This window comes from Ambystoma mexicanum, chromosome 3q (genome assembly GCF_040938575.1).
Source record: "Ambystoma mexicanum isolate Mex_15411 chromosome 3q, UKY_AmexF1_1, whole genome shotgun sequence".
Taxonomy (NCBI): Eukaryota; Metazoa; Chordata; class Amphibia; order Caudata; family Ambystomatidae; genus Ambystoma; species Ambystoma mexicanum.
Window position 1 is genome coordinate 918,056,365 of NC_090926.1, and position 21,310 is coordinate 918,077,674.

The 21,310-nt window shown below is 41.5% G+C and overlaps 1 protein-coding gene across 4 annotated transcripts in view; it reads right to left on the bottom strand.

The window, feature by feature from the left end:
* The window catches only part of WIPI1 (WD repeat domain, phosphoinositide interacting 1), a 951,231-nt gene that overhangs the window by 510,604 nt on the left and 419,317 nt on the right, over positions 1-21,310 (bottom strand). For all 4 annotated transcript variants that reach the window (XM_069655068.1, XM_069655067.1, XM_069655070.1 and 1 more), the window contains exon 4: positions 17,887-17,983. In XM_069655068.1, the coding sequence (XP_069511169.1) occupies positions 17,887-17,983 (97 nt within the window). The remainder of the gene's footprint in view (positions 1-17,886; positions 17,984-21,310) is intronic.

Here is a 21,310-nt window from a genome sequence, read left to right on the forward strand (position 1 = left end):
ATTAAAGGGTCGGAGGTGGTCGGAAGTATTACTGGAATTCAACCTCCTACCATTGCTGCCTAGTTAGAATGAAAGTCTATTGGAGGTGGTTCCGAGGACTAATGGGCGTAGCACCTCATGCTTGGACAGTATATTCCTTACGGACACTGTGCGCAGTAAATCACATATATGAAATTGTATCTTCCCCAGTTAGTGACCACGCAATTATGAAAGTCATCTTTCAGGTGGATGTACAAAAGAATAAGAAGGCTGAACTGGCAAGGCGTCAGTTAATGCCCAGGTAAACAGAATTGCGTGGTCTGAGGCGAATTTAAAAAGGGTCAACGGGCATATTGTGTAGAATGCCTGCTATCCGGAAGAAATATTAATCCGCTGTAAAGGTGACCTGGTGGTATTATGTGCACTAATTAAGCCTTGCTTCTGTGGTAGGGAAGATGACTGTGCAAGTCAAGGATAACCCAAGAATTTTGATAATCAAATTCATATTGAAAGCATTTGCTACGCAAGAGGGTGAGGGCTGTTACGAGAAATAAGAATAAGAGCCTGAATCACCAAGAAAGAAGAATCAAGATTGGGGTATTTATCTCCAAATATAAGAATTGGTTGCGTAGCCAAAAAGACAGTTTTGTATCACAAATTTGGAAAACGGTCTATAGATTGATACGTACAAATGATTCTCGGAAATTCATGCACTTATATCGGACTTATCTGTCTGCAGTGGCTCCTAAGGATACCTGGAATATACCAGAAAAAGTCTGGAAGGTGCATGTAAAAGGACTCTATTGGGACCAAAGCATTGTGAAATGTAAATCTTCCTTTGCTTATTTGGGTGGCCCAGTTCTGAACATAGAAATAAGTGACATACTTGACATTCTGGCAAGAGTAAAACCACATAGAGGCCCAGGGCCAGAAAGGCTTGCCAACATTGTATTGATGTCCCCTCCACAATTCTGGGCCAGAGTACTCCATGAAATGTATAATAAGATATGTACAACAGGAGTGCTCCTGTGTAGTTGGCTCAACTTTATATTGATTCGAATTCACAAACGTGGCTGCCGTAAAGCCACTAACAACTATAGATTACTAGGTATGCTAGATTCTAGCAGCAAAGTTTTTGCAACTACTTTGTTGCAGCTATTGAATAAATGGGTTCGCGATAAACACCTTCTAAAACCCCAACAGCTAGGATTTAGGAATGGCTATTCTACCATACAGGCGATGTGGGCCCTTCCTTTTTTTTTAATTTGTTTATTTGTTTCTGGTTTGTCATAAACCTTTACAAAATACTCATTAGAAACAAACGCATAATATTCGTAACAAAATTTCAATTTCAAAACTAAACAGATCTTTTAAAATTAAAACCACATTATACTTCTAAAATATGAATAAAATACAAATATACAAGTATAAGAGCTAAACACAAATCTCATAATCCACCAACAGAAATAATTCATACCTAACTTAATTCACATACCGTTTTAAAAAAAGTGGTTACACAAATAATCAGAATAGGAGAGCATCCATTTCTCATTTTGTACCAGATGTAATCACAGTCCACACATACAATTGAGGAAAACAGTTCAACAAAATATTCAGTTCGCTGCTTAATCAGCATAGAGCTTCTTAACAAAATGTGATATAAAGTTTCATCCATCTCTACCCGATTACAAAACCTACACCATTTCTTCTCCTCCAATGGAATGTGGTGTGTGTGCATAACGTTCAGCCTAAACCTCATAAAAGAGTTTCTGATCGGCCTGGAAGGATATTTCATTAAGTACATTTCCGTACATGGTAGAAATTTCCAAAATGAATGAGCGTGATTATAGAGCTTGGAATCTAGCACTTTACTCTTTGTCAAAGACCAGTCCATCCCTCGTATAATAATTTTACATTTTTTTGGCCTATTCAGTAAAGTGCTCTTGGCTATACCCATTTCTGACAAGATCCTTTCAACATCCTTATTTAAAGAGATCATGAACGGAAATGCTGAGTCACTTCCTGCTTCAGTATAAAAGTTACTGACTCCAGCTATATTACATTTTCTCCATAATAAGAGCCTCTTTGTCACAACCACAGAATGGAGAGACTGTAAACCCAACTCATACCTTAACACCTCCACCGGTATGCTTTTGGGTAAGAAAAATAATAACCTCTCCCATATGATACCTTCCAGTATTTTCAAATAGTCAGTGATGTTAGTTGGAAAGAGATCCAAGCCATAAGTAATCTTTGGGACCATGTTTCTTAAATAGAACTCCCGAATAGGTTTCATCGTAAACCCCCCAAATTTTCTTTCCAACAGTCGCATCTGCCTTAACGCAACTTCCGCTTTGGCCCCGAGTTGGTTTTTAATCAAAGCAACAGAGTCCACACCCGTAAAACAGTATCCCAGATACTTAAAAGCTTTTTGGGGCTCAATATGTTTACCTTCGCAGAACCATGTGAACGACTCCTGTTTCTTATTGGCTTTACCCATACAGATTATAATAGTTTTGGTGGGATTGATTTTTAGATGAAGACTGCTTATAAAAGTTTCAAAGATGTTAATTAGGCGCTGAAGGCCCACTTTGGTGTTGTCTATCAGCAAGAAATCATCTGCATGGACATCCCATAGAGTTTTGGTGACACTAGACCCCCACTGAGGAATGCAGTATTGGCACCACTGACATAAAGGTTAAAGATAGTTGGAGCCAACATACAGCCTTTGCGTAAGCCAATATAAGTGTCCATCTGTGAGGAAAGACCACCTCCCGAGTTCATTCTTACCACCAACCTGGTGTCCGTGTACATAGCAATAACGATTTCCAGCAAATGTTTAGGCAATCCTAGTGTATTTAGTCTGTTCCATAACGTTGGCCTATCCACTAAATAAAAGGCCCTACTAAGGTCCATCGAAGCTACAAAGGTAGGTCTCGCACCCTTTACCCAGGTTTTACTTTGTAAGCATCTTAGGACAAGGCCCCCACAATCCGTACCAGTTTTTTTTTAAACCAATTTGATTTAAACTAAGGACTTGATTGTCGTCCATCCATTTCTGGATATCGATCAATACCAGAGAGGCAAACATTTTGAATCAGAGTCTGCAATGGCAATTGGACGGTAGCTACCGGGCAGTAATCTGGAACCCTTTTTAAACACTGGGTTAACTACCGAAACCCTCCAAGATTGAGGAATAGTTTTGGTCAAGCAGACATCTTTGAAAAGAGTGCATAAAATCTTCACCCAAAAGAGAGGATTAGATTTAAGTACTTTATTTGTAAGGTTATTTAGACCTGGAGCTCCAGTGTTTTTAGATTTTATTATCAGTTTTTTTATTACTTCAACCTGACATAACTGGAAGGAGTAGTCCCCCCCCCAATTGATGATAGCACTGATCACTAGCCCTATATATCTTAGCAAAGTGACCCATCCAAATATCTTCTGGAATTGGGTTTACAAGCGATAGGTCCTGAGACGAGTCGACGTTGTTGATCAATTGCCAGAATTTAGATGATGTAACACCCCTCATTGCTCCCAGCATCCTTTCACCGTCCCACTGGGCAGCAATACTGCGATGACTGATCATCCAATTCTTATACGTTTGTTTCAATTTTTTTATTGCACCCATAGCTCCAGGATCTAAAGGTCCCTGCTTGCGCATTTTACGGATCTCCCTTTGGAGGACTCTTTTTTTCTCAGACTTCATGATCCATAGAATGTTAATGGTAAGTCTTTAGATGGCTCCTACGCGGAACTTGATCAAAAAATCTCTGCATTTTGGATCTCATGGTAAAATCAAACTCTTTCACAGAAAACAAAAGCATACGTTGTTCTAACTTAGTTGATTCATATTCATATTCCTGAATCAATGTTGTTGTGAATTTATTGGTTAAGTTAAATGACCATTTAATCCTGTTCTTTGACATATTGAGCAGTAGCTCCTTATTGTAGACCTTTTGGGCCCTCAATAATATATTGTACTCAAACTCAACCGTTAACATACAGTGATCACTCATTGATACTTCCTTCACTTCAAATTTTACCATGGAATGGCTTAGTTTTGCAGACAAAAAGATATAGTCTATAATAGAAGAGTAACCCCTGGCTTTCCACGTAAAGTGATCAGTTTCTGACTACCATTTGTACAGGCTGCCCTATTGAGGTAGAGTTCTTCACCTACCAACCTATCCACCAAGCAATCAGCATTTAAATCTCCAGCGATAATTATTTGGCCCCCCAAATTATCACAACACCACAGGTCAATACATTTTCCTAGAACCGTTAACTCTTTTTCCAGTTTTTGATCAGAGAATTTGTTCGCATTCCAATAAACATTAATCACCATGAGAGAAAAAGCATCCGCCCCTTCTCCAACCGTTGAAAGAAATGATTGTCCATTCTTCCAGGCTCCTTTTGTTGTCAGGCCCGAAAAGTATTTAGAGGCAGTGAGCAGACCCCCCTTGGGTCCGCCCTTTATACCCCTTACTGCACATAGTTCCTCGACTGCAAAACCCTCCCAACCCACATGCGAGGTTAGCCAAGTTTCCTGCAAGAGTATTAAATCAAAAGAGTGTAAGCCACTCATAAGAGTCTCATTATTAAAAAGGTTGAAGTTACCACGGGTATTCCAGCAGATCACTTTCAACCTATGGGCTCCTGCTATGCCGGTTTATTTAACTCTTTTAGATTACTGATTGCATCACGTAAAGATAGAGCCAGCTATCTCCAGTCCTGTTTGTCGGATACATCTTCCGATCTGGAGTGGGTAGGATGTTCAATCTTTTCATAACCCAAACCATTGGCTCTTAACCCACCTCTGTCTCGGGCTTGCATTGGTTCCTTATGATCTTTAAAGGGTAAAAGATCAAACCCCATGCGTTGGAGGGCTTCAGCCTCCTTAAATAGCATTGATCGTACCAGAGGAGATGGAATAACAAGTCTCACAAAATCCAGTCGCTCTTTATGTATGAAATCAACCAATTCAATATCAGCTAAGGTGATGAGGCTCAGTTCAGGTATCGCTGCAAATAGCGACAAGATATATGATCTGTTTAGCGGTTGATTCCTCCCATCATTGAACAGAGAACACAATATCAGACCCTGTAAGTTAGCAAAAGCAGGCGGTCTCAGATCGTGTTCAAATTTGGTTTCATACATTTCTTTCCTAGCACCCACATTCTCCTCTCCATTTATATAGGAGCGGTATTCACGCTCATTTATTTCCTCTCCACATGAACCATCTTCGTTGTTTATTATATTATCTGGTAGCCCTTTTTCCCTCAAAAGTTTATTTTCGTTCAGGATCTCCTGAACATTACTCAGTAGTTCATCCATTTTTTCTTGTGGTTTCACCTTTAGATCTTCACTTAGGTCTGTGGGTTCAGTACGCAAGGTCACCTTCTCCCTTTCCCGTGCCTTAGGCAACTGGGTATGGTAGTCTGGTCCCACTCCATTTGAACCGCTACTATTCATGGTTAGGTGATCCACTCTACCCTTTTCCTTCAGAATTTTGTTTTCATTCATAAGGTCCTACGCATTCCTTAAAATATCATCCACTTTCATATGTGGTTTAGGGACAGCTAAACTAACATTCAAATCCAATACCTCCTTGTCAACCGGCAGCATACCCAACCCCTCCACAACTTTATAGGCCTCTTTGACCGTTGTAAGATGAGTGAAAGGCAATGTATTACAGACAGTATCCTTATGGTAGAGGCCCTTATTCACAGTTTGTATAATCAGCCTTTTAGCTGATTTGTCACAGCCACCCACTTCCCTGAGTGTGTGCTTAGTGGCAGCCAAATCCTTATTGCTGTTATTACTAGCCACCCATACTGGATTATTCCTGTTTATATCTACAGGTTCCAATTCTATATTGCTAGTAGAATTTTTAAAGATATCAAAAATGTCACTTAAACCATTTTCCAGTCTGTTCACATTAACATCAACAGGGTCCTTTTTTCCATTATTTCATATATTCCATGAGGGCCCTCTTGATATTCACTCTGGGTAGATGGATCTATGGAGGGTTTATCCTCCTCAACTGCTTTTTTTTTATTTCTGGCATCTCTCTGAGAGTCTACATAGATGACAGCATCAGACACATCCTCGTCAATCCGATGTTTCAAGTCCAGATCCCTCAAACTTTCTAGATGTTTAGTTTTTTAAGTCAGCCTTTTTGGCTTTATTATTATTTATTTTTTGCCTGTTTTTTAGCTGCCTTAGCCTGAGGAATGCTCAGGGGAGCCCCTCCACCCATACCATTAACAATAGGTGGGTTAGACCCCCCCCGCTCACATAAGATAATTCTTGTCCCTAATGCAGACTCTTTGCCACAACTTCTGAAAATGTCTTAATGGGCACTTTCTCCTTGTTGGCTTTATCGATAGGAGAAACAGAGGTCCTCCCAGTTCCCATACCCTCCAGGGCGCATGCGGTTTTCAACTCCACAACCACACCTAGCATTCCATCCTTAAAGATAGGCACAAGTGTATCAGACATATTTTTAGGCAAATCCTCTGATATCTTCATAATAGGCACAAGCAAATCCGACATAGATTTAGGGATGTTATCAATCCTCTTAGCAATCCTGGCCAGGAAGTCAGTTTGTTTCCCGAGTTCCACCAGAATGGCACGGTTGAAGATCCCTATCATCGTTGTTGTCTCATCACCTGGTGGGAAATCACTTACACCCCCTAACTGTATATCATATACTGGGTCCTCAAGGGTATCATCAGGGATAAAAATTGCTGGAGTCTCTGAATCAAAATCATCCATTCTTCCTCCTTTACCCACTTGTTGCTCTTCACTGTGACACTCACCATTCAACTCATACCCAAACAGAGGTTGGGACGGATCCATATTGAGCTCTATGTTTCTCAATTCCACTGAACAGTCCTGTGCACACTGAAGCAGTTCTTCCTATTCTGCACCAGGTGCAGGGAGGGGAAGCGCCGCCGCACGTGCCAGGCTCGCCCTACGGGTGCTGACCGCATTAAAAAAGTCAGCCCTGTGGTCCTTCCGTAGAGCCGCCAATTTAGCTTTCCCAATGGCATTAGAATTTAAACAATACGGTCCACAAGAATTAATGTCTTACCAGGTCAGCGATGGAAAACCACAAAGTAAAATATATACGAAAAGGAGTAATTTAGGCAGACAATTGACTGCTCAAGAACAAGAAGTGACACCCCAAAGCAACAAGGCCTCTACTAACAAAAATCAATCCCACATAATACTTCAGGAAGACAAATGGAGCTCACTTGGTTCCTATCTTCTTTGTTTTCAATAGTGACCAATAACTGAACAACTAATGTGCAGAATGCCTCGTATACACCTTTTAGGACAAAGCAGATAATTACCTATTCCCAACGTCCCAGGCTGAATAGTGACCAATTGAAGACTAGTTCCCCATTAATTTAGTAATCCCGCGACCCGCCGCGAACAGCAAACAGTACTTCAAGTACTTGCACGGTGCGCAGGCTTCAGTGATTATAACAGAGTCAGAGGGGGTGTAACCCTCTGAGAGGCGGGGATACAGGACACAAAGGAAACCTTAAAAATAAACACAAAAGATAAGATTTTTTTCAGTAAATGGAAACCTTGTACTAACACAATCCTATGTGCTAAAGTGCACAACGTGCTTGTAGCAGTCACCTTTTTCCTTTTCTTTCAATGCTCCAGGCATAAAGCGGTGTTACAGAAAAAGACGTCCTCCAGACAGACAATCAGTTTCACCACAGGGCAGGCAGCAGCAGTGCTGAAATAACAATCCAGAGTCCTTGAGGAGCAGCCCAACGTGTCGTGCCAGCAAACAGTACTTCAAGTACTTGGGCCCTTCATTTGCTGGCCTCTGATGTTTTGATTGGGGCTGATGGTGACCTTTTTATAAGTTTTGTTGATTATTCAACATCATTTGAGTGTGCCGACTGACATTCTGTGGTCAAAGCTAGAAAGATGGGGCATGACAAATACTTCTATTTTGTCAAGGCCCTATATACCGATACAACAGTTACTGACTGCCTTCCCCAAGACAGAGACATCTCCTCCCCCATGTCTACTAACAGGGGTCTTAAAGAGGGGTGCATTCTAGTACCTGTTTTATTTAACCTGACATGGATGACATGGGGGAGAAATCAAGAACGACACAGACTTTTCCGCCACGTATTAGAGAGGTGGCGTTACCGTGGATCACTTATGCGGACAACACAGTTTTAATTGACTGCCCCCTTCTTGGTCTTCAAAGAACTATTGACAATCTTTTCCAGTTTGCTGACGAGAATCGTCTGAAGATCAATCTTGTTAAGAATAAGGTTATGCATATACGGAGTTAAGGTCGGCATACCATAAGATTTTGCTGGCATATTAAAGATATAAAGTTGGAGCAGGTTAAAACCTACGTTTACCTCGGTCTACAATTCTATAGTACTCCTTCATCCTCACAATACTATGATCATGTCAAAGCCAAAGCTATGCGAGGATGGCTGGTATTGAGGATTTATCAAGAGGGTTGGTGGAGTGTCAGTATAGGGACCTTTGGAAATGTACAGCAAAGCAATTGTACCATGTATATTATATGGTTTAGAAACTGTTCTGGAAAATCATGTGGATTAGTTAGTCAAACTAAAAGGGAAAATACGGTAATTACTGAGCTCACCTACGACCATTCCTGTGGCTGTGTTGAGAATGGAATTAGGTACAACCTCTTTACACACCACTAGGAAATTGGGTGTTATTTTTTTTTTACTTCAATTGGGTTTGAAAAATGCCTATCTAATCCTAAATCTAAAGATGGGAGCAAGCTGCAACCATCAGATAATAACTTAGTGTAGTCTGTTAAAATAAAAGGGCCTATACTAATAACCTATTGCCAATCCTTACTTCTTCTAAATACAAATGTTGTGGGACACAATGTTATACAAAGAAAAAGTGTTCAAGAAATGATATGTCAGGTTAGTTGTGCCGTTAGCTTCCCTTCCCCAACGTTTTCAGCATGGGACAAGGAAGCACACTCAAGCTTAGCACATATTCTGGCTTTTCTGGCATGAGGATGCAGTTCAAAATCTCAGTTTCAGGACCTTCTGTGCCAAAGTGTTTTTACCATTCAAAGTCTCTTATTTCAGAGGGCATGATGCGACACACAAACACTAAAAGTTCCTTTTACTTCAGGATTCTCATATGCACAATTTACCTGGTGATTCACTGTACACCACGGGGCCCCTCCGGCAGGCTAGGACCCAATTTATCTCATTTTCAAAACTTTCTTTACTATATCAAAATCGAAGACTTTCGACTGTGCGCAGGATTTTGCTTGACCCATCACAGGACCACTTCGATTCACAATTCTCTGTTCTCTTCTTAATATAACCCTTTAACTTTCACTTCTGTACTTCTCAGCTGGATACCTTAGAGAGTCCTTTGATTGAGCACCCACACAGTGCCGGACCACTCTGTCAAAGGTATTGTATCAAAGTCTCTTCAAGATTCAAACACTCATCAGCAGTTCAACTTTACTTTGTTTCAGAACTCGATTCTCATACAATGTTGCTGCTTGCAACCTTGGCTTCAACACAGGCTGGTCTTGTATCAGTCTCCCCAACTCACCCGCTGTGCTGATTTCACCGACGCAGCTTTGTTCCTGGAGCCAAGGAAGATACCATGGTGGCTGCTGCTTCTCCCCTCCTTGATCAGTGACGCGGGAGGGCCCTGGTTATCTCTGACATACAATACAGGGGTCCTTCAGCCTGGTTTCCTAGTCTCATGCTTTCTAATCTTGAGGATCCTTGAAAGTAACAGTTTCCTGTCAGAAAGGTCAGGGGAGCTTCCCTCCTTGCGATCCCCTTTTGGTTTGCCATCTTTCTTCTCTCGTTCAGCTGCTGTCTTGAAACTGCTGTTTCCTCGTGTGCTTTGCCTCGCTCGGAGTGTGCTTTCGTGCTGTGCTTTTTTTCTGTGTAGGGAAGCTTAATGGAAGCAGGTGTGAATGATGGTCAGTAATTGCCTGACGTCGCCTGACCATTGTATTGGGGCAAGCCAAGTATACTGCTTGGATGTTAGTCTATTTTCTCCCAGAGCTGGTTGTTCTTGTGAAAGTGTTTGTGTAGAAAAGGGGGGTGAGAGGGGCTAGAGTTCCAACATGTCCTATCTGATAGGATGGGGTAAAGGTGTTAAGGGGAAAGGGAAACCATGTCGCGCCATCCGGCATCCCACTCCCAGAAGACCCCACGCCCAGGTGATCCAACCTGCACTGGTCCACCCCCGGGAACTGGGTCTAAAAGCGATGGCCGTGCCCTGCCCACCTGGATGCAGATGCCCGGGTACTAATGGGTGAGACATCTTCTGATTTCTCACAATAGTAAGTTACTATTAAATATAAACCAAGCTAGTGTAACAATGAATATCCCTGATATATTTCCTATGTTTAAAGGGCATGCACATTATCGAAGGTGTAATAAAGTACACCTTGAACTGGTCGCTTCAGTACAAAATGATGTGCAGAATATTGGTCTGACCCTGATAGAGGCAGATGATCTTAGTTTCATCTGCATAAACTAACGCTCCAGTCACAGGAAGGGGATCTATTGGTATATTAGAGAGCACACAGCATTAGGAGTATGCTAAACAAAGCTTCAAATATTATAAGCCATGTAGTTATCTGGCTAAGGCATGCTCCTGTACATTAAGGCACTTCATCATGCATTTGTGATTAAAAATCTTGCCAGTATTCGACTACACTGGGTCATGGCAGAACATCCCACGAGAAACAATACTGTTTGCGTGCCAACCACATAGAAACTAGGAGGCACATTTTGATGGCATATGAGAACGCATCTGATCTTTACATAAAGGAATATGTGCGTTTTGCACATGGCCAAGTAGTATTGCAACAGATCAGTTGTGGTCTACGATTGGGGCAGCAGAGTCGCTTGTGATTACCACAGCTGCAAGGCATGCTACTGTTGCATACTCCCAAAACGCAATAAAGTAAACTGCATATGCACCCATTAGTGAATGACAATTTGAATGTGTTGTATAAGTATTGTTGGATGTGGATTTTAATAGTAATATTTTTATGTATAAAAACGTTTAAATTTCTGTTTTTACTGTTTTACTATTCTATGATGATTTGTGTCAGGAAAGCTGGGTCCAATGTCTCTAAGGTAACTATTCCCCCGGGGACCGCTGGTCGCTTCTATACTTCACGATTGCATCAGGTCCCTCGCTTGACTGCTGGGAAAGGTAATGCACTGAAGCTCTCTTGCAATTCATCGAAATGCAGTGGTCCCTGCGAGAGCGTTGGCTGTTGCCATGGAAGCGGTAGCATCCTACGCTTCGCTCACGCTTTTCTTGCTCGCAACCACGCTGCTTACATTATGGCAGGTCAGCTGACTGGAATAAAGGCTCTGCCTCAAACCGCGAGCGGCACTTCTGAATCTAGTATTCAGCCGCGTACCTTGTTTTCTATGTGCCTTGAAGTTCTGCCGTTGACCCTACCTTTTTCACGTCCCTCTTGTTGCCTCCTCCTTGAGACCTTGATACTGACCCGGACTGCTGATAGGGGTTGATTTTGCCTCACACTTTGTCTTCAGTCATTGCTACAAACAATTGCTGACCAGGACTGCTGATACAGATTGATTTTGGCTTACGTTCTGTCTCTCGTCATCGCGAGGAACAAGTACCGACCCGGACTGCTGAAACAGACTGATTCCGCCTCACGATTCTGTCTTTGGGTATTTCCAGGAATAGTTCCAACCCAGAACTCTTTGTTTTCTGGACATGGGAACACCACTGTTTGCGGACCTCAACCGGTGTGCTTGGACTAGAGACTTCCTTGCAGCACACTTGGTGCCTAGGCGTCCTCGTGGCATCAGTGTCAGGTTGCCTGAACGGGACTCCATTGCAGGCGTCCTCGTGCTGGCGGGATAGGTTTTTCCTTTCTACATCACGGATTGACTCTTCACGGCCCCAGAGCTCCTTTGATGGTAAGACTCTCTTCTTCTTTTCTTTGTTTCTTTTGTTCTTTTGTTTTGCCCACAGGCTCATGCCCTTATTGTCATTAGAAGAGGACTTCTTTGTTAAACCTGAAATCCCTGTTGGAGAAAACAAATGAGACTAGTTCAGTTATTTTTTATTGTTACCGTCTTTGCTTACAATCAGCTCCTGATTGCTATTTTCTTGCATACAGCCTCCTGTGATGGTCCTGTTCCGGGGTGTGGATTCCATCTTCCGGCTAATCAAACTCGCATACCGTCCATTAGTACGACTAAGAGTTGTATTGGCAGTAAGATATCGTCTTCTACACGATGAGTCAACTGCTCTCCCTTGTCCAGGCAGCTAACGGCAGTCTCACATGTTTGTATGCAAAAGGCTTGAGTCAAATTATTCATGAGTCAAATGAAAATTCTGTTAGCCAAACATTGTTGCTTTCCTTACAGCTTTTGATAGATTTCTATAAAATAAAAGTTACTCCTTGTATCAAATATGAATTGGAGTTGCTGGAAAGTAAGTGTAGGAAATGGCTCAATGCTCTGGAAGGAAAAGTTTGACATGCAGTACTGGGATTTCTACCATCTCTGCAGATGGCTATGTTGCGACAAGAGTTTGGATTAAGATCATGGTAGTACACAATTAAATGGAATAAACTGAATCTCTATTTAAAAATGAAAGAGGCTGGGGTTGAATTCTAGCTTCGCGAGACTAGGTGACATCACACCAATACGTTGCAAATGCTCCCTCCACAAGTTCACATTAGCTTACGAGAGATAACTTGCGGAACCAAATATCGACCTTGAACTGGTGGGAGCAAACCTTGCAGTAGTAAGAGCTAAGAGAGTGGGATAACGTTAAAAATTGGGAGAGCTTAACTATTTTGAAACTTTATAAAGTAGGTATATAACTTGGCTAGTTTAAGATCTCCTATGGCTTATATTTAAAAATTCTTCTCACCCTTCAACAGGAAGTAGTATTTGAGATTCAGATTTAACTCACTCTAGAAGTGACTGGGCCTCCCTCATGAATTTGTAAATTAAACAATTTAGAAACCCTCTGCCACTTGATTTTAGATTGTCCCGTTGACTTCCAAAGATTCATACTCTCTAGTGCGGTGGTCATTGTGGATAACCTCTGAGTAACATAACCAAGACTAATGATTGCTATTCTTCTTGGGGATATCCCTATAGTGGTTACCTCCCAATAGGTCTGTGTGAACCTACTTGTCTTAGCATGGAGCTGGTTTCTTTTGCAGATAGCACGTCACTTTACTTACTTGCTATGGATATAATGGTCATTTTATCCATTCACCATAAATAGAATGATGAATATTAGCGAGTTTTGAATTTTTATTTCCTTTTTAAAGTTTATTCCATTTTTTTATATTTTGAGGTGCTTTATGGATGGACATTAATTGCAGCAGGCATTTGGTGATTGCTAAGTGATTTTTTTTGATGGTGTGATTTTAATAATTTGAATGTGGATTGTTTTTTGTTTTCTTGGGAGATGGTTATAATTTGTAAAAACATACTACATGTGGGCTACATTGACCCACTCAGCAGAATTCCCATCCATAACCAAGCAGCGCTTCTGCAGTCAACAGCAAAACGGCTGCGCAGGCTCCTTGGAGCACCATTGCATCAAAACTGCATTTTGCAGCGACAAAAGAATGTCTGCACCATCTTGCCAAACACCTATTGGGCGAGTTGGGACAGGGAGCACACACGTGAAAGGTTCCAGTGTGTGTTCTTGTGTGCACCAAAAGAAGCGAATTGAAAAGCAGCGCTGCGCGGCTGTTTGCTAAAAAGTTCCCAATGAAAAGGGAATATTTTACATTTAAAAGGATGCGGCCCTGACGCTATTTTCACCTGTTCATCATCACACTACTTTTATCAGTGAGGCCCTGCCATGCCCATCCATATTAACATTGTGCTCCAGCAGAAGAGAGCAGTATCCCTGAATGAGAGGCTGTTGTTCAGAACTTGGAAATCGAAAGAAGCTTTACTTTCAGCCGACTGGGAAAACGCTTTACTTATGGGCTACAAAATGTCAAAAATCAATGCTTCAAAGAGACCCTGGCTCTCTGGGCCTATGTCAATTTCAGTGGAATTGTGTTTTAAACAACTTGCTGTATAAAATAAACTGACTATGACTGCAGAACAAAGTGGGAAATTCAGATGGAACCTTTTGAAGGGAACATGCCAGCAGGCTTCATTACGTGTTTAAATGTACTTTTGCAAATAAGAAAAATACCTATTTTAAAGTGAATGTTGGATAAGGCCCTGTCCTGGCCTAGCAAAGGGGTTTGTGCTGGGAAACATATATGGGATGTTTTATTCAACAGGCTTTCTTCTGATTCAGAACAAAAAGAAAAATGAATAAAGACATGGGCTGCCTTCTGAAACTAGCCAAACAGGTTATGCTCAGGGGGAGAGGGGACGGGGGCGTTGCTAGCAACAGAAGGAGTCACAATAGATTCTAGGACAAACGAATGCTAATTGCTATCTTGAAAAACTTTGAATGGACCAAAAGCACTAAACAGCCCAGGCTCATCAAACTTTTGTCTGGGCTGAGGCCTCTTACAATAGAGATTCTGGGACACTGATATGTGAAATAGGAAATCACACAACCTCGCAAATTCTACTAGGAGCTTCAAAGCCAACTCAAGAGAAGTCTTGTAAGCTGTGCCCGCTGACCATTTGCCTTAAAAGACTATTTTATTAATAAACTTTTAAGACTTATCTCTGCAACAGGAAATGTAAAAAGTTAACAGTTTAAATGTGATTTTTGTGGTTTTTGAACAAGACGAGGTAGCCTTCACTGCCATATCAGGAACAGAAATGGCAGTGAATTGGATCTTCTGAGGAAAGTGCACATGATGCCACTCTGAAATTCAATACTTACATGCCTTATGATAATCTATACCCACATATAAAGTTATAGAATTTTAGGTCGAATATTTATCAGTGAAAATCGCAAAAAACTATTAGACAGGCTAAACAAAGTCCTATGACCGTGAGAATTGGACTGCCATACTGTACGTAAAATATGTAATCTGTCTTTGTAATTTGTTAAAATGCCACAACTGTACAAATGTGTAAATTATGTTCAGACTGATTTTTGGCAAAAAAAAAGACTGTGGGAATGCTTTGCACATCATAAAGTACAACCCCATAAACTGAGTCACCTCCTAGAGGAGGCAACCAACATTGGCTGACCTATCCGGCTCTTGGGGGTAGGCCTAGCTCAGTTCTGCCCAACAATAAACCGATGATGTCACCATGCCTTATAAATAAGGGCAGCTGACAGAACTCTACAAACTCTCTTCTGAATTTTCCAGCGCCTGCGTATCCAGATATTCCACCTTCACTCTGCAAGATTCCAGACCCCACTGCCAGAATAGGGATAGTTTACCCAGGCCTTCCTATCCAGGCAGAACTACACTTCAGCACTAAAACCGCATAACATAATCCCACTAACTTCAGGGAGAAAAGGGAAAGGTGGCTGAGCCCGCTTTGGGATTCTCCAGTGCCGCCTGCTTGCCCTGCTTACCCGCTCCATCCAGCTGAGGCATCACTGTGCCGTGACCAGACCTCTGCCCAGCTGTCTTTTGCCAGGAGAGCCCACTATCCGGTGACAAGAACCTTTTGAGTACAGAATTCGGTTGGCTGTCCCAAATTCCAAACTCCAGCGCTGATTAGGAGTATTTCCCCCATCCCATAACAACAATTAGCATACCCCATCTTGACCCTATTTTCTAAGTAATCCTATCCATACTCTGATAACTTGTCTAAACTGTTCTAATTATCTGTGCACCCTGTCCTTGTTTTTCTAGTGTTAGCACCATTCTTTTATTCACCCCATCTTGTAACTCCATAGCAATATTTTGATTAAATTAATTAATTTTCCCTAAAGAAAAGGGTTACACTGCGTGAAGGGTTACAACTGTAGCATACCTTTTATATTCACGGGTGGCATTCCTCTTTTCTAGTCATTAAATCTCATGTAAGTAAAACTGTTCCTTTCCTTCCAAACCGAATTTCGTTTTCAACTGCTTCATTTTCCTAAAATCGAACCTCATTCCACTTTGAAAATCTAATTCAATTATTTTGCTATAGCCAACATTTCACTTCTCTATTGTCCCTGTGATGTACCTCTATCCCCCAGCCCAAAACCCACATTCCAATTCAGAGTATTTCACCCATTTTTCAGAAAAAACGTTTTTGACATTTAAAACTGCAAACTAGTAAAAATGCAACTTTTCCATGGGTGATTTGACTGCACTGTGTTTTCAATTTCAACCTGCTTTGTGAACTGTATGCCTTTGATGAAACCTTAAATTATAGTTGCTAGTGATATGACATGCCTGGGACTGTGATAAAACATACGTACACCATTATTTAATTACACATATAATTAATTGTTAAAATCCGGGTGTCATTTTAGGCCATTGTAAGGAAGGTCTGATTTTGATTCTGTTTGCTGACACATATCCCTGACTACCTGCTGCTTCTTTCTATCTACTCCGAATTAGATTAATTGTGGGTTGAGAGAACACTGCAGGGGGAAATCTTTACTCTGGTGCTATCTATCCTAATTGAAAAATGCTCCTATTCATTTGTGCTTTGGATATGTTCTTGTAGAAGTTTACCCAAGTGTATTTCAGTGGTTTGCATTGTAATTATCACCCCATTGATGATTGCTGGCCAACATAAACATGTTGTGATTTTCTTTGAAATTTAAATAAATAAATATTGTGTTACCACTCACTGGCCTGGTTCATGGTCCATTGTGACCCGGGGTATTTGTAAAAGGGGGTGTGAGACGGGTTAGGTATCCGCTCAATTCGAATTCGTTGAAACTAAAGAAAAAGCATTCTAATCCTGTGCTATATCTAAGGCTGAGGGCGAAGGTCCTGGTCCAGTGTGTGACGCCCGGTTAGAATCCTTCACACACAATAAATAAATAAAAAGGAAGGGTGTATTACCCATACAGATCCTTATACCATGCTGCAAAAACTACCAATCATCCCTGTATCAACTGAGTAGGAATGGGTGCAATCTGCTCAGTTGTGGAATTGCCTTGCAAGTGGATTGAAAGGCATTACTTAAAAGTTCAGAAGTACTATAAAGCCCTGTCTGTATCTACAGCTGTACTGCATCCGTAGTCTCAACAGTTGTATACTTTTGACTCATCCAGCACTGTGATGCCCCTTACAAAATTACCAGGATCCCTTGATGTGTAAGATACCGTACAAAATAACACATTTTAGATATACAAAACCACTTTCTAAACCACTATCTAAATAAATATCAACTTTATATATCTCATTGTCGAACACTTGGTAAAAACGTTTTTGCAGGCATGGATTTGGAGGCTCCAGCACTTATAGGTTTGCATTTAGGGGAATTTGGAGTTGATCCTGTTCTGCGTGAACATCATGACATATGGGGCATGTACCTTTTGCTTCCCTGTACAATAAATGTAGCCTCACTGGTCAGTAATTAATATGTAACATGCCCCATATCACGCACATGACTGGTATTTCTTTTTGAGAGATGCAACCTAGTTTTCTGCAGGCTTTCAAGCCCTTGACTGCATCCTGCTGCAACTAGTCTCCACACTCGAGTTTTTTCGACTGATAGGCTACTAAGGATGAATCTTACCAGCCTTCAGCCACTGTGGTTTGTTACAAAATGTCCGAAGGATAAGCTCAACGACTACATCGTCAACAAATATTTGAAATCTGCTCCAAAGCACACACTGATGAGCACACACTGTAGTTCTGCTTTATAACTGGCAAACCTTAGTGGGTCTTCTATCAAACATACTGTATACACCTCCTTAAATACTTATGCCTAGTCGACAATTCAACAAAGTAATAAGGATTCAGTAGGACGCATCCTTCTGCTATTCACCTACCAGCTGGGTTATGAGGTACTTCAAGCAGTGTCATCAGCAGCTTCATATCCTTAATGTTATGCACAAAGATGGATTCCTCTAAGCAAACGATCAGCCGCTAGCGATAGATCACAGGGTGAGAGAAAAACAAAGACAGATTTTTCATTCATGAAAATAATCGTGTGTAAACTGGCAATAGAATACAATTTCATAGCAAATTAGGCCAGCAGCAGTGGTCAACATCTGTTAGATTTAAAGACCCCTCACAGAAGCCAAATAGAGGGATTTTTCTCAAATATGTTTTTAGTACGTTATTGGTAATGATGCATTTGAATGCAGACTGGTAATTAGACCTGCCTGCTTAAATCTCACTATTGTCAATACACACATACACTATCATTCCTTTTATGATTGTTTCGATCTACACCACACAATATTCTGTCTAAGCCATACAATGCACTTCAATGATAACGTTGCCGCTTATGGGCCAGTGTGTTCACATATTTATACAGCAATCACAAAGACCATTTTTTTCATAAACCATTACAAAATTCTTTAAAAACGCTTGATTTTCATCAATATTAAAACAAATATGATATCAGAGAAAAAGTTGCTTGGACAAATGACATTTATATTCACATATTCACCACACTTGACTCCCCCACATTAGTAGACCTTCAATCAAGTTCTTCTAGGGCACTGCAGTGAACCATGTCCCATAAATCTCTATTGAATTTGAGCACCCCATACATTGTAACATATTGGGGAACAAAATGTCCCTTGCCCTTCTGATGAATCTAGAGATGACTGCAGACTGTTGCGAGTGCCAGGAAGAGGCGCACACACAATCACTGAGAAGGTGAAACATAACATTCCTTCCTCTGATGACTGCAATCTGCTGGGGTAAGGATTCAGTCTCCAATGGAGAGAGATTCAGTTACTGCTTCATCTACTGAACTGCTGGTACGAGATCAAAAAGGTAGGGCATCGTCAAAGCATCTACGTGTGTGCTTATTCAATTTTGAAATAATTATTTCTGATAAAATGGATGAGATGCTTGCTGCATTTCTTTAATAAAGATTTTGAAGACTGTTCCACAGAGGAACAAAAGAAACATTTCTGTCTACGTTCATTTCAAAATGGCTTCATACTGGGTGGGGGACAGAAATGATGGGCTAGCTAGAAATATCTCTGATTTGGCAACGAACGGGAAGGGGTCCTGTCTGTCGAAGGTTATTTTCAATTGCAACTTATTCAAATGCAGGGTTACTCGAATATATGGCAAACAGGCAGCATGCCATTTCATTGCCATGTAATGCGCTGCTGTGTTAAGTACAACTAAACACAACTAAACACTCAGTATAGTTAAGATAGGTCCGTTTTGCATATTGCTGACCCCATTTTAAATTTTTTGTACATAAACAAAAACATAAAAACCTGTGAACAATGTGAGCAAAGACAAGAGGGGGATTCATAAGTCACATTGCGAGTTGTACCATCGTTAAGGCGGTACAGACACTTTCCATGTTGTCTTGACAATGTAAATTATTTAAACAAGAAAGAAAATGTCCAAAAGGTATTGATTCATGCAATGCAAGTTGGACATACATTGTAAAACATTGTAAATGCAAAACAAAGCACTATAACAAGTGTTATAATGGGGGGGAGTGAACGTATCTACACCTCACATTGAGAAACAGATGCTGTGTAATAGTATCTTTGACCAACACTAGAGCTGTGTATAGGTTCTTGTTTATTTGTATTCTTAAGTGTCCTCCTAGTAGAAGTATAGTCCATATAATTCGTCTAGGAGACTGGACCTTGGGAAGGTCTACTAGAGCCAGGCTAAAGGGTGACCTTGTTATGGGTCCACGTCAGGAAGTTGAATCAAAATCCCCAGGCGGGGTGGAACAAAAGGGCAACAAATGGTGCCAGGGTTCGCAGACGTTTCGGCATGTGTGGTTAAAGAGCGTTCTTCTGGAGCCAAGGCGCAGAGTCCCCTTAACAGTGGTAGCACCTGGTGTGGTTGCCTTCTGGCTTAGTAAATGAATTGGGGGTAGAGGGAAGCCATTGTAGAGCAACTGCTACAGGTCCTACTATCCCAACGTTAGGAGTGTGGCACTTAATCTCCATTGTAAAGTTCAAGCCAAGATTGGACTGGTCGATGTCATCCGAGGTGGTAGAATGCTGGGTTTTAGCTGCGCTGGAAGCAGACCGCAACATTCTCAGGGCAGGAAATTTGCTGTAGGTATGGCCTGATATGTTGGGAGGCGGCACTGCTTCCTCGGAGAGCGTCTGCTGTGGAGAAGCAGTTGGACACTGATAGAGCTGTGTCTCTGTGCCTGATTTGGCAGGCTGCAGGTGCATGTAAACAAGCATGTGTGCGCACAGAGGGAGCTTTGCACCTATTCTTCCAGAGTGACTGTGAGAGCGATGGTATTGTATCTGAAGAACAGCAGTGAGTGCTTCAGGTGGGCGTCTTCTTCAAAAAAGAAAATTATGCTCCATCTGAACATTCCTCCTCCTCCTACTCCTCCTCCTCCTCCTCCTCCTCCTCCTCCTCATTGCACAGACAGGAGTTAGGTCCCACAGCAGTCACAGGGGCAGACGATCTGGAAGAGGACGTAAATGGTGAAAAGGTGGGTTGGCATCATGTTCACCTGATCTGCCCAATGTGAACAGAAACACGTCAGCTGCTTCTTGTGGAATACATTCTTAGCCTATGAATCCATGACAGAGAGGCAGTGTATGTCACCAGAGAGTGCAATGAAGGCAACACTACCAAAAGGCATCAGTGGGGGCACCTTGGTACTACCCGCTTAAAGGCCTAGATTGGACTATTTCTTCTGGTGGAATGTATCGTGGACATAAAGTCTGTAAGGAACTTTTACATTCAATTTTAGGTCGTACCTTCTTCAGAGCAACTATGAGCTTTTGAAGATGTTTAAGAATTATAGAATAATTGTCAAGATCGCTGACTTCTGGGCCACGTTTGTGGAGCAGCTACCCAAGTGATACACAAAAGTGGCAGGCCTCACGGTTGATGAGCAGCTGGTATTGGGGTATAAAGATGCGGTGGTGCTAGAATGCTGGGCCATCCTATGCTCTCATGGAAGATGTGTTCCTGGGCAGGCGGTCTTTCTCATCAAAGGAAATCCAGATTGGATTCAACATGGACACAAAACATCTAGGACCTTATGTCCACAGTGAAAGAAATGTGGTGAAGGCATTTTCTCAGAAGCACTCACAAACAAAGACTTAACTTATGCAGGCATAAATGGACCATATATCACACCCGGGATGCAGCCACACGCAGCAACACACTATCCTCACCCTTCATCTTTGTTATGTACTATACTTTTGTATCGTATAGTCCTGAAAAAAGGGTAAGACCAAAGTGCCAGATATAAATGCACATTACAATGCCACCAAAAAAGAAGTGGAT